The sequence below is a fragment of the Sinocyclocheilus rhinocerous genome, unplaced genomic scaffold (assembly GCF_001515625.1).
Source record: "Sinocyclocheilus rhinocerous isolate Xijiao unplaced genomic scaffold, SAMN03320098_v1.1 scaffold307, whole genome shotgun sequence".
Classification (NCBI taxonomy): domain Eukaryota; kingdom Metazoa; phylum Chordata; class Actinopteri; order Cypriniformes; family Cyprinidae; genus Sinocyclocheilus; species Sinocyclocheilus rhinocerous.
In genome coordinates, this window is record NW_015662942.1 from 218,164 (window position 1) to 230,903 (window position 12,740).

Below are 12,740 nucleotides of genomic sequence, written 5' to 3' on the forward strand. Positions count from 1 at the left end.
GTACTGGGATAAAAGTTTATAGTTCAGATATAAACTGTGTGTACGATGTGTATGGTAGCGATTAAAATAGAGTAAATCACCTTTTGAAAGTAATTTGACACTTCAAATGAAGATTGATTAATTACATTGTTATGCCAGTAGGTGGCGAAAAGGGGCTGTTAAACTGTATTTGTCTTTGAATCATACAAGATATTCGTTCAAGAACACTGATTCATTCAGTAATGAAACAAGTACATATTGAGTGAGTCATTTAATCATTCATTCATAAATTACATGCCTGTTGTAGCCTGTTGATTTTTGTTCATGGTATTCAGCTCCAATAAATGGTTTGCAAAAAAAGAGACAGGATAAATGTTTGATATCATTATTTAATCACATTGGAATCGAAACTGGGAATCGAAAAGAATCGGAATCGATAAGCAGAATCAGAATCGGAATTGATAAAATTCAAACGATACCCAACCCTAATTACAGTACATATAAATAAAACAAATAAAATACACTTTAATAAAATGACACATTTTTAAAATGTAAATAAGCATATACTGAAGCCACTATAGCACAAAATAATATTGTATAAACAATTTACAAATTGAATTTATCATAGTTTTTTTCTCATATTGTCAAGCAACAATGCAAAAAACAAACAAACAAACAAAAAAAAATCTAAATAGTCCTTATATTATAGGACTATTTTATATATAGTGCTTCTATATATATATATATATATATATATATATACATAATTTTGTGTTCGTCAAATCATTTCGGTCTGATGTTTGTGGTGGTTATTAAGGATTCCTGTTAACCTTTCACACCAGACATGAAAATGTGTCATTTGTGCTTGTAAATAGAGCAGTCTATTTATTTTCCTTTGGCTGACCAAATAGTAATTAGGCTTGTCTTTGCACCAAACTGTTGTAAACCACAAAAACCTCACAGGTTTCATAAATCTCAATATCACAGCATAACTTGGATTAACAAATGAATAATTAATAACTAATAACAAATTATACAACTACTGTAAGTATATCCAATTGTACATGGATACACACATTACACTCATGTACAGTTATTGTTTTATCATAGAAAATTTAACAATGGAATATATTTTTGCTCTGCAATATATGTTTGTATATATATATATATATATATATGTATATATATACTTTATTTATTTTTATATATATTTTGTTAAATTTTAGAGAGATATATGACCTGGGTTGCCATGCACACACTCCCATGAAATATACAGGCGTAAATGAGCGTGCATCTGTGGAGAGACACACATACACACACACCACAAAAACACAGTAACGCCATCACAGAGATAAAAAGAGACAAACATATCAAACGAGATGAATGTCCAGGGAGACTATTGCAAACCACAGCACTGAAAACAACCCTTTGAGACGACACTAAAGGAGCAAGGCTGCTCGCGACTGTGTGCGTGTACCCAGGCGCATGCATGACCACCCTCTGTCATATCCGTTTTCATTAAGTCATGGCATTCAGAAAGGCCACAAATTCCTCGGTGTGAGGGGAGGGTGGAGAGATGGCCGAAAACAAACAACAACTCGACACAATTTACTCACTCTCATCTAAACCGGGTAATTACTTTCCCTTTGCAAAAAAGATGTGGCAAAAAATGCCTATTTGGACACATACTGTGCAAAAAGACACAACAGAAGCACCCTGAAGCGAATGGTGGATCATTTATACATGGTCAGCTGGATGAAGGATAAATATATTTGTAAATTTAGCCATGAATTGATAATTACAGACCTTCAGAGGCTTGACAAAACAGCTTAAATCCATTAGTGCCAGAGATGTCTGATTGGTTAATAGGTGGTCTTTAAACACCGGGCGTTGGTGTTAAAAACTGAGTGTATGCAAGGGTTAACATGCAATGGGAAATTCGCAGAGAGTGGTGATATGCGTGCGCAAACCCGAAGTCGCACACACACAGGCGAATAGTTAGGGCCCTGTATTAGACAGCTGTCAGCACCCTCTGATTTGGTGTGTCAGAGCTTTGACATTTTGACAGGCACTGAGACGGACTGCTAAACTCTAAGAGCAGCACGCCGACATTTTACAGGGCAAATACAATGCAAGGGACCATTGGAGGTCTGTTATTAAAGCGTCTGCGACATCGTCACCGTGAGACCCATCTGCTAATGGCAGACTGGTTGCGCGGTGGGTGCGGGGGGTCCTTCTTAGTTTGACCCGTTTGGCCAGGGGTGGTTTTGGCAATGCCTGACAGTAATAACAGGGAGCGAAGAGGCACTTAATATGGTGTTGAAAGTTCTGCAGAAAAGTTAGTGACTGAGGGAAAATTCTGTTTTAAAAAAATGTTCCATCTTGTTCAACTTCATAGGGAAAATATTAGAATCTGTACAAGTTTGTAATACTGGTCGCCAATTCAAACAGAAACGAGAGAGAAAAAGATAGAGAGAGTAAGAGAGGCTCTGTTCTTAAATCTCATAAGCTTGCCTAGGCAGCATCCTAAGTGAAATAAACATTAGCATGTTAAGCTAACAACCATATTCTAATAAGAGAAACAAAACAGAGAATCCAGAAAACGGTGAATGTGGACACATTAGCATTCCGCTAAGCTAACAACAATACTCTCACAAGAAGTGGTCACATTAGTGAAATTTTGCGAGGAAAAAAGGTCCATTGTCCATTATAAATAGTGTAGCAACTAGTGCAGTTCCAAACTAAGCAACTTTTTATTGTTTAACATGTCAAATTTATATGTTCAGTTTTAACAAACTGGAATTTGATGCGAAACACAGTAGACTTTAATAGTGTTAAACATTAGCATGTTGCTAAGCTAACAGCACAACACTAATGAACAAAACAAAAACAAAAAAACACAAAAACTGGGTAAAATAGTTCACTTTAATTAGACATAACTAGGGCTGGGTTTTGACACAAATTTCACGATTCGATTCGAGTCTCATTCAGAAGCTTGCGATTCGATTCGATTACCAATTCAATTCGATTCAATTCAATATAGATTATTTTGGATATATATCAGGTACAGTACTTGCCAAAACTAATACAGTAAAATATACATGAGAGTCATTTGGTACATTACTATAATATTGAAGGTAAAAATTGACTGATTTGTAAGCTATACAACTGCTAAAATTACACTTAATGAAGTTTTTAAAATAATAAAGTTATAATTACATAATAATATTTCTACTTTAATTATTATTATTTTTTTTTTAAATATAAACATTTAAATGGTGGCTGTCATAAAAAAATGATGGATTTATTCAAACATAAATGAAACATTGAAGAACAGTCAAATTTATAATGAATATGTTATATGGTGCATATATTTAGCAAAATACCGCTCTCTACAGTTTATTTTTCTATCAATAATGAGTTTATGGTCACCGAATATGTTTTTTCTGAGGTAAATGTGACGTTACATGACATATTGTTTACAAGCCATTATTGACATCTTTGCACGGCAGAAACACTGATTGAGCGATTACATAAGACAGGATATGGATTGTAAAGTTGTACTCTTTCTTTTAACTTACCTTCGGATGTTTAGACATGTTTATTTTGTGCTGAAACTGGTATTAATGTGGAGGAGATGATCAGTTCACGTGCGCCTCACGCTGCCACTTTTATTGAACTGAGGCGCGCCGTGCTACAGCGATCTGTCACTCCACATTAAACAGTGCCAAAACGGCATTTGTTTAAATACTGCAATACAATGGACAGGATTTGAAATCTGAGACTTTGTTTCATATTAAAAATACCAAAGCACAATGCTTATTGCGATATATTGGATGGGAGGTGCCCTTCAATGTTCCGTCCATTAACTGAAAACAGGCTAGAATAATCGATTCTTGGGATTTAAGAATCGATATCGTTCCGTAAAAATGAGAATCGATTAATATCGAGATATCAATATTTTTTACCCAGCCCTAGACATAACTACTTATTTTAGATACTTTGCGGTACTGAATAAAATATTTTTGTATCAATGTCATATATATCTTTCATCATTTTGGAAGAAAGCCGCTAAGCTAACAACAACACTCCAATAAGTAAGCGCAAATTAAATTTGTTACTTTTAATCAGACATAACTACTTTTATTGATGCTATGAGATGCATTATATTTAGAACAGACATTTCTTACTGCATTGTATGCTATCTTGGACGGATTTTTTGACACTGCATTATGAAATTATCTTCCTCTCAAAGTGTACATTACAATTTGTTCAGAAGAAAGTTAGAAGAACGACCAAAAGAAAGCATCTTCTGGAATAACTTTTCAAACCCTTAAAATGCTGCCTACGTAGGCAGCTCACTATGTTTTGGAAAAGAGCAGAGATAGAGAGAGGAAGAGTGTGAGAGAGAGAGAGAGAGAGAGAGAGAGAGAGAAGACAAGGGTACAGTACCTCCATGGTTTGAGACTGATGCATGGCTTTGATTGCATTCTGTGCCATAGCCCTGGTAGAAAATGTGACAAATGCACATCCTGCAGGAGGGAGGGGAGGGACGTGGGAGGGAGGAGAGGAGAGGAAGGAGGAGAGACGAGAGAGAAACAAAACAAGACAAAAGGGTTGGACAGGTTGTTATAAAGCCAAAAAACAAAGATCGTACAAAGAACACAGCAGACAACAGTGCTATACAGTTGCTAGAATAGAACAACCAACATTCAACATTCAGCTTCAGATAAACATTCAACATTCAACATCTCAAAATACACACTCAACAAAATGTCAGCAATGGATATCAGTTCTTTAGTTTCGTTTGGTGTGATGGCTTGGAAACTACAGTATAGGGCTGTCAAAAAAATAATAATTTGAATTTCGAATATTCATCGAATTTAAAATAAAGGTCCACATCTGAATGCAAAAACGTTGCATTCGAATTTTAGGTGTGCGTCAGGCAGCCTTATCAGTGGCGCACAAAATGCGACGACGATGTAAGTGTCATTGCATTTTAATGTTTTTGTTAACCTATCCAGTTGAACCCACTAGATGCGGCGCTGCTGCGTTGTTCATTCAAAATATTGCAGAAAAATAGAACAATCAATGCGGGGAAGATGTTGTTTACGTCAAAACCGAAAACAAGCCGTTCACACAGAATGCATATTTATCGCATTTTCTAGAGGGACATCTATCAACGCTGCACTCGCATCTCGCACAAGAGAGACGCATGTTTAGAAAGCCATGTAAAATTAATGCAAGTTCAACTTTTAAAAAACATGTCTCAAGACTTTATGGCGGTTTTCCCCAATGCATAATATTTTTGTTTGATGCGCCCTCTTGTGGCCTCAGGAGAGAAGCCAAAAGCTTCTCTCTCCCCATAACTGAAATTATGCCTTTTAAATTTGAATATAATTTGAATATTGATAATATTTACGTAAAAAATTTGAATTTAGTTTTTCAGCCATTTTGACAGCCCTACTACAGTATGCAGTTAGAGTGTGTGGCTAGTTTCATCTCTCACACTCACACACACATAAATTGTGTATACATGTGGGGTTACTGTGATACCAAAAACTGTAATTGTTAATACCAATTCAAAATTTTGAAACCACAACAAAAACTATAACATGATAACGGAAAATATGTTATTTAAAAACTTAAACAGTAATATTAAAAATACATTTAATGTTTAGTTCATCCAAAACTTAAATTCTGTTACAATGTTTTCATTAACTTATTGAAGCTTGAAAATTTTGATAGAATGGCATTTCAATGGAGGGACAGAAATCTCTCAGGCTTCATTCAAAGGTATCTTAACTTGTGTATCGAAGATGAACGAAAGTCTGAACGACACAACAGGTTTGTGTAAATGTTAATTTTCATTTTTGGGGTGAACTATCCTTTTAAATGAAAACAATTTAAAATAAATTTGAACATGAAATGTAATGCTTCAAATTATTAATGGAATTATTCAAGCAAACAAAGAAACAAATCAAGAGCAGTGAGTGATTTTCCCTTTTTTTCTTCTTCTTATTGTTTATTATTATTATCAAAATTGTGGCACATCCCATAGACTGAATGTAAACTGCAAAGCCAAGTATTTTTATTCAAAATTATTTTAATACTAACTTTGTACCTAAGTATCTGTGCTACTGATATCCCCACCAACCCTGTTTCATTAATATTCCGTCTGTTCATAAATATGTAAAAACACACCCAATTTCTTTCTTTTTAAACAACTGTAATCAAGGCGAACAATCCCTGGAGGGGGGTGTGTGTTTCGGGAGAGCTTGCAATGGCATCTGGGACAAGAAGTCTTGGAACCGAAGCGGTGCAAGCGGGAGCCAGAAGAACAGGCCATATGGAGGCATGCTGGGGGAAAACGCAGCCCTGTTTGAAGAGCTCTACTCTACTGTGCAGTCCAGCACATTTATACATATGGAGGACACACACATGCGCGCATGCATGGACAGTCTAGTTAATGGGTTAACTACTTCTCACACGTCTACATATGTGAATACTCTGAGATAGAAGGGAAAGAATGGAGGAGAGGAAAGAACAAAGACTTGGCGTCCTGTCTTTTCGTAAATGGTTCCTTTTAAATTTGGAAACTCGATTTACAATGTGATGTGTGTCCAAGTGTTGTTGGCTAGAGTAACATGGACATGCTGGGCAATTTCATATTACTTTCTCTCTTTTCCTACTGCAACATTCTCATGCTGCCATAGAGAATGATGGGAAATGCAGTTTTTCGCATAAACCTGTCAAGTCATAAACTGACTAAATAAGCAGTACTTTCTGGAAAACGTTATCATTATTCGTCCTCCACAGTACATAAGTTGCACACAAAATACAGTACAGTCAACATTCACAATTATATATGAAAAATACTACCACATTTCCACCTTGATTCATTTGAACATTTTAAATGTCATGTGTCACATGGTGTAACCACAATTTTCCTACACTGTGAAAAAAAAAAAAATAATATTAATAATAAATAAAATAAAAATAAATATATATTTTTAAGGTAAACAATACTTATTTTACAAATATCATGAATTATTAATTAACAAATATTATTTTTTTGTTTTGGGGGAGTTGCACCACATGACATTTTACAAATTGAAGTAACCATGATTTGTCATAAAAAGGCCAAATTATTCAATATTTTAAAGAGACATATCTAAAAAAATGTTGCATCTCTTCCCACCTCCCAAACAAATAATATCAATACTTATTTTAATTCAGAAATTATATTGTATATCTGCTGGCACCGTCTACCTGCTCCAGCGGACATACCTTTACTCTCTCCTTCTCATTAGCATCACTCTATTCACTATCGCTCTGATACAACCTTCTTTCTGTCTTCAGAGCGGGCGAATCTGGCCCCGGCGAACCGGAGCATCACCACAAGTGAAAGCGGAATGAAAGGCTGTTTATTTTTAGAGTTGTTTAATTAGCCTCATCATTAAAGCAGTTTTGGACACTCTAAGGGTGATATTTGTGAGCACTGGCAGGGTGCGAGACTCTAGAGAAACCGTCTCGTGGGGGAGAAATGCGGAAAAAAATTTCTCTTTCAACTCTCAAAGTCCGTGTTTTTGCTGACCTGCGACTGCAGAGTTCATTCATGGTTCGAACGAACTGTGATCTGTTGAGATAAGAAGCTGTTAACGAGGAGACCGAATGAAAGAATTTCCAAGGAAAGCGATTAATTATTCTTATTATGCAGCCCTCTGGAATACTTGATGGTGATTGGTCAATCGCAGCATTCTGGGGTCAATTTCTTTTTGGTATAATGAGCGCAAAACGGCATAATTGTCCTAGTCAACGGATTTCCTCTGCTAGTCTCATACCATCTTTTTCATGTCCATTGATTTAAAGGGGTCATATGATGCGATTTCAAGTTTTCCTTTCTCTTTGGAGTGTTACAAGCTGATTGTGCATAGATAAGATCCCTGAAGTTGCAAAGACTAAAGTCTCAAAACCAAAGAGATATTCTTTATCAAAGTTAAGACTCTGCCACGCCCCCCTAAAACGGCTCATTCTAACACGCCCCCACATGTCTACCTCACTATCTGGGAAGATTTGCATAACGCCGCCCAAATGTTCACGCAAAGAAAGAACGCGTGGTTTCAGTAACCGCAGTTAGTGTTGAAACAGCCATGTCAGGGAGACGCTAATAATGTACAGTATTTGAAAAATAATGTGTTTTTTGAACATTAAAGCATGTCAACATATTCTGTTACACCAAATACACAAAATAATGATCTTTAAAAAAGCATCATATGACCCCTTTAATTAATGCTTAGGTGTTTTTCTTGCAATAGTGACCGTCTGATTGTAAATTTTCCCTCACATATGTCGTAGTTGTGGCAAAAACAACACAATTACCTGTCAGTGTCATTAAAAAAAGAGAATGAACGAGGGCGATATAGAGGGAAAGAGAGAGCGAAAGATGAGTTTTTTGAAGAAAGTGGGGTAGCTCCCAGGGCACTGCGCTCGCATGTGGCCTGATCTATATTTTATTAATAGTGAAGTTCAATGATGATTGATAGAACGCTTTAATAGCAGCACGAGAGCGCTTTTAAAGTAGTCCTAGTCCATGGGTTTACCATACACCTCTTTTACGTACACATTTGCTCATCTATTTATTCATCCAATCCTTTTTTATGGGAGGGGGTGGTAGTTTCTCTCATAGAAGCATTTCAAATATATCTCCAACCATGAGCTCAGGGAATAAAGTTAATCTCCTGTGGAATTAAAATATTCATGAGAATAGGAGGAAAAGACGAAAAATAAGGACTGCGGAGGTGTAGCGCGAATGAGCGGAGGATGGAGGGACGACTAGTGGAGTGGATGAGGAGGATAAACGAGTGATAAAAGATAGCTGTATGCGAAAAGCAGAGCATTGTGGGAAGTTGGAGGTACGCTGTAATTCCCTGCAGGTTACATCAAGATGGGAAAATCTTCAACACTTATCATGTACCACATATATTCCCGTAATTCTGGAGGAAATCGAACATCCTTAAACACACTGTGAAAGACTGACTTTGCTAAATACAGACCTTGATGGCTAGAATGGTGAAACCACTAACTAGTATCTCTCACTGCCATGTTTGATCAGAATGTATGCATATGTCTGCAACAAATATCCCTTTAATGAAGTATAAAAACACAAGCATAATAATATATCAAACATGTGCTCCATATAAAGAGTTGCATTCTACACTTTTGTTGCAAGTCCAAATTAGTGTCTTGCACCAAAAACACTCATAAATAGTTTTTTTATAAGCATTTCCCACACTCTTTATAACTAAAAAGGTTGATTTTGCTACTGCACCTTTAAGACATCTATATTTAAATAAGCCCTGATATGATTTGCTAAATGTCAAACTGCTGTAGTTCCAACCCGATCTCACAGAATAATGTACGTATTTTACGAGCTGTCGATTTCGTACGAGTTCATATGATGTGAAACGTACAAAAGAAATGTACGGTTTGAAAAAAATCACCCATAACCCCACCCCTAAACATAAACATCACTGCGATAGTGAGAAATGAGATTCCACCGTTTCGCCAAAACGTACAATAGTTACGAATTGCCATGAGATTGTGTTGATAGTTCACATTGTTGTTCTCAAGGAAAATTCTGTCATTAGTTACTCGAAAATTCTGTCATTAATTACTCACCCTCATGTCGTTCTAAAACCCTTAAGACATTTGTTCATCTTTGGAACACAGATTAAGATATTTTTGATGAAATCCGAGACCCTCCATAGACAGCAACGCAACTGACATGTTCAAGGCTCAGAAAGGTAGTAAGGAATTTGTTAAAATAGTTGTGGAACTCTTGTAAACACGTGTCGACGACTGACACAGAAGAGAAGAAATTGTTGAATAAAGTCGTTATTTTAGTTTAGTTGTTGATGGGCGGTCATATGTTAATGAGCTTATGGTTGTGATGTCACAGTTGTGATGTCCAGTCCGTTCACATAAAAAGTGAAATTCTGTGTGACGCAAAACAATCACCACCAATCGGAACATATGTTTTGTTTACTATTTAGCTACATGGAAAGCTGTATTGGACCAATGAGGTTTCAATGTGGGCGTGGCTACCCATCGTGATGCGTCATTGCTTCGCATTTGGTTATCTCACAGTGTTAGTTTCAGATTTGCGTTGAAATGTTATTTCAAAAGAGCAAGAAATATCCTGTTTTTCATCATGTTCCCTTTAAAAATTTAAAAAGAAAAATACAGTATGTGTCTCACCTCGGCTGAGTCCGTCTGGTCCCCTCAAGATGCGACACTCCTCGATCTGTCCGAAAGGAGAGAACATGACCCGGATGTCATTCTCGTTGCATTTCTTCGACACCATGCCGATGAACAGCTTTCTATCCTCCACCGCTGAGAGAAAAGAAGGGTAGAGAAAATAAATGTGCCCAACGTGTGGTAAAAAAAGACGTTACGGCTGCATATGATCAATGTCTCATTAGCACATCAAGCCCAGACACACACAACCGCAAATTTTCGCTTGGTTCTCTTTGATCTTTTCTTTCATTGACCCGAGCACACTCTTTTGCCCGTAATCTGTGTGTGCTGCCTTCTAGTCCTCCTGGGAAGATCCTATTTATGAGCTCGGAGGCCGTAATTATGATGTGATGTGCATTTATGTTGGAAATAAAATGGATGTGTTGAGTAATTTCATTTTTATTTCTCCCCTTTTCAGTTCACCATAAAGACAGAAAGCTCTTTAGCGCTAATGCACCAAAATGAAGAGGAAAAAGGTGCATTAGGTGTGTAATTGATGCTTTATTTGTGTTTTATGGTAACACTTTAGAATAGGGGTCCAGAATAATGCATTAGTTAAGCATTAATTAATGAGCTCCCTAAATGGTAAGTTAATCATTAATTACTAGTGTGTTTGTGCTCAACTAATGCTTAATTGTGAACAAGTTAACCATTAATTAATGCTTAACTAATGCATTATTCTGGACCCCTATTCTAAAGTGTTACCTGTTTTATCATTCTTGTGCTGCCACAGAGAATGATGGGAAATGTAGTTTTGCTACTCACCTCATTAACCGGCTAAATGATTAGTGTTTTCTGGCAAGCTGTAATGCTATTTTGTTTATCAACAGTAGATAAAATGTGTACAAACTACATTGGACGACATATGGAATACTCCACAAATATCAGTGGAATTGGAATTTCTTTATTTAATCTTTTGGCTAATTTGAGTTTGCTTTCAGCTTCCTATAAAAACATACAACTTTCAGCTCCATTTAACATGTTACGACGTAATATTGTGAATATGTATGGAAACACAGTTCCAACTTAAATTAAATGAATGAATTAATAAATAAAATTGTAGCAAATAAAATAAAATGATAAAATAAAACAAAGTAAAATAAAATAAAATAACTGCAACTTCATATCCCCCAATAGTAATTTTAAATCTTACAGTATGACTTTGTGTATTAATCATAGACCTTCTATGATGCAATATTTTTACCAATTTCAAAGACATGTCGATTTTATTTATAAATGCATGTGTGAATTATTACAACAAAATAGGAGCCCATATGGAATACTGCACAAATATCCAAAAATAAAATAAAAAATGAAATACAATGGAATGAAATAAAAGAAATGAAATAAAAGCAATGAAATAAAATAAAATAAAATCCCCCAATTGTGGCTTTTAAACTTGGAATGTTAATTTCTGACTTATTTTTACCATTATATCACAATGATCACAATTAAATTTTTAGAGGTAGAAACAGATTTCCATACAATGAATAACATTCCGACACCTTGAACGCAGTGAGAGAAAAAGCAAACCTTTAGATGTTTCTAATCTGAAATGTTCGGCATAATGGGAAGAGGACTGAACAAGAAGGAAATATTAAAAATACATATGAAATCATATATTCGGTGACAGTTTGCAGTTGTGTGTTTGTGCACGTTTGAGTGTGTGTGAGAAAGAGAGCAAGAGAGAGGCAACTGTAATCCAATTTTTTTTTATGAAGAATGTGTCAGCTCTTACCGCTGGGCGGCCGATAAGCAAGCCGCTGCACTCTGGGAAATCGATAGCTCACTTGTTTATTTTGCTGTTTGAATTGTTTGTGCATTTAACAGAGACAGGATGAGCCAGCGATAAGTGCTGTTTCAATGGCTTCGCCTTTACGCACACACAGTGTCATATCAGAAGATTAACCGCACACACAGGAGCAGGGTTCTCAGTTTGATGGGTTGCAGTGTTCACTAATGAGCTTTGCTTACAGTGAACATCTGATATAACATCATCTATGTGAGACGTTTTATGGAGGGTCACATCTATACAGTGTTAATTTTGACAGCAAATTTTGATTTAGTTTTAGTCATAGTCTTTTGACTAAAATGCCATTTAGTTTTAGTCATATTTTAGTCATCTGAATTGTTTTTAGTTTTAGTCGGCTAAAATCTAATGGGTTTAGTTATATAGGCTAATTATGCATTCTTTATAGCAACTTGTTTACCATATTCTTCATTCTTTCAAGCAGACATATTTATTTCTATAAATAAATTTAGATTAATCTTTAGGACTACTAAAGTTTTTCAATCAAGAGCAGTGCGTGATTTTCTGTCTTTCTTTTGTTGCTTGATTAACATCAATGACTCGGACAATAGCAACTAAATTAGGCTGCTATCCCTTTAAAACCGAATGCACAGCTCCGATGGATGCAATGGACTGATACACGTTCTCCCTACTGTTTACGTTCACTTAAGAC

The 12,740-nt window shown here is 35.9% G+C and overlaps 1 protein-coding gene across 1 annotated transcript in view; it reads right to left on the reverse strand.

Moving 5' to 3' along the window:
• The window catches only part of celf2 (cugbp, Elav-like family member 2), a 168,557-nt gene that overhangs the window by 26,178 nt on the left and 129,639 nt on the right, over positions 1 to 12,740 (reverse strand). The window contains exons 6-7 of the mRNA XM_016538684.1: positions 10,240 to 10,374; positions 4,432 to 4,511 (exon numbers count right to left, since the gene is read on the reverse strand). Of these exons, the coding sequence (XP_016394170.1) occupies positions 4,432 to 4,511; positions 10,240 to 10,374 (215 nt within the window). The remainder of the gene's footprint in view (positions 1 to 4,431; positions 4,512 to 10,239; positions 10,375 to 12,740) is intronic.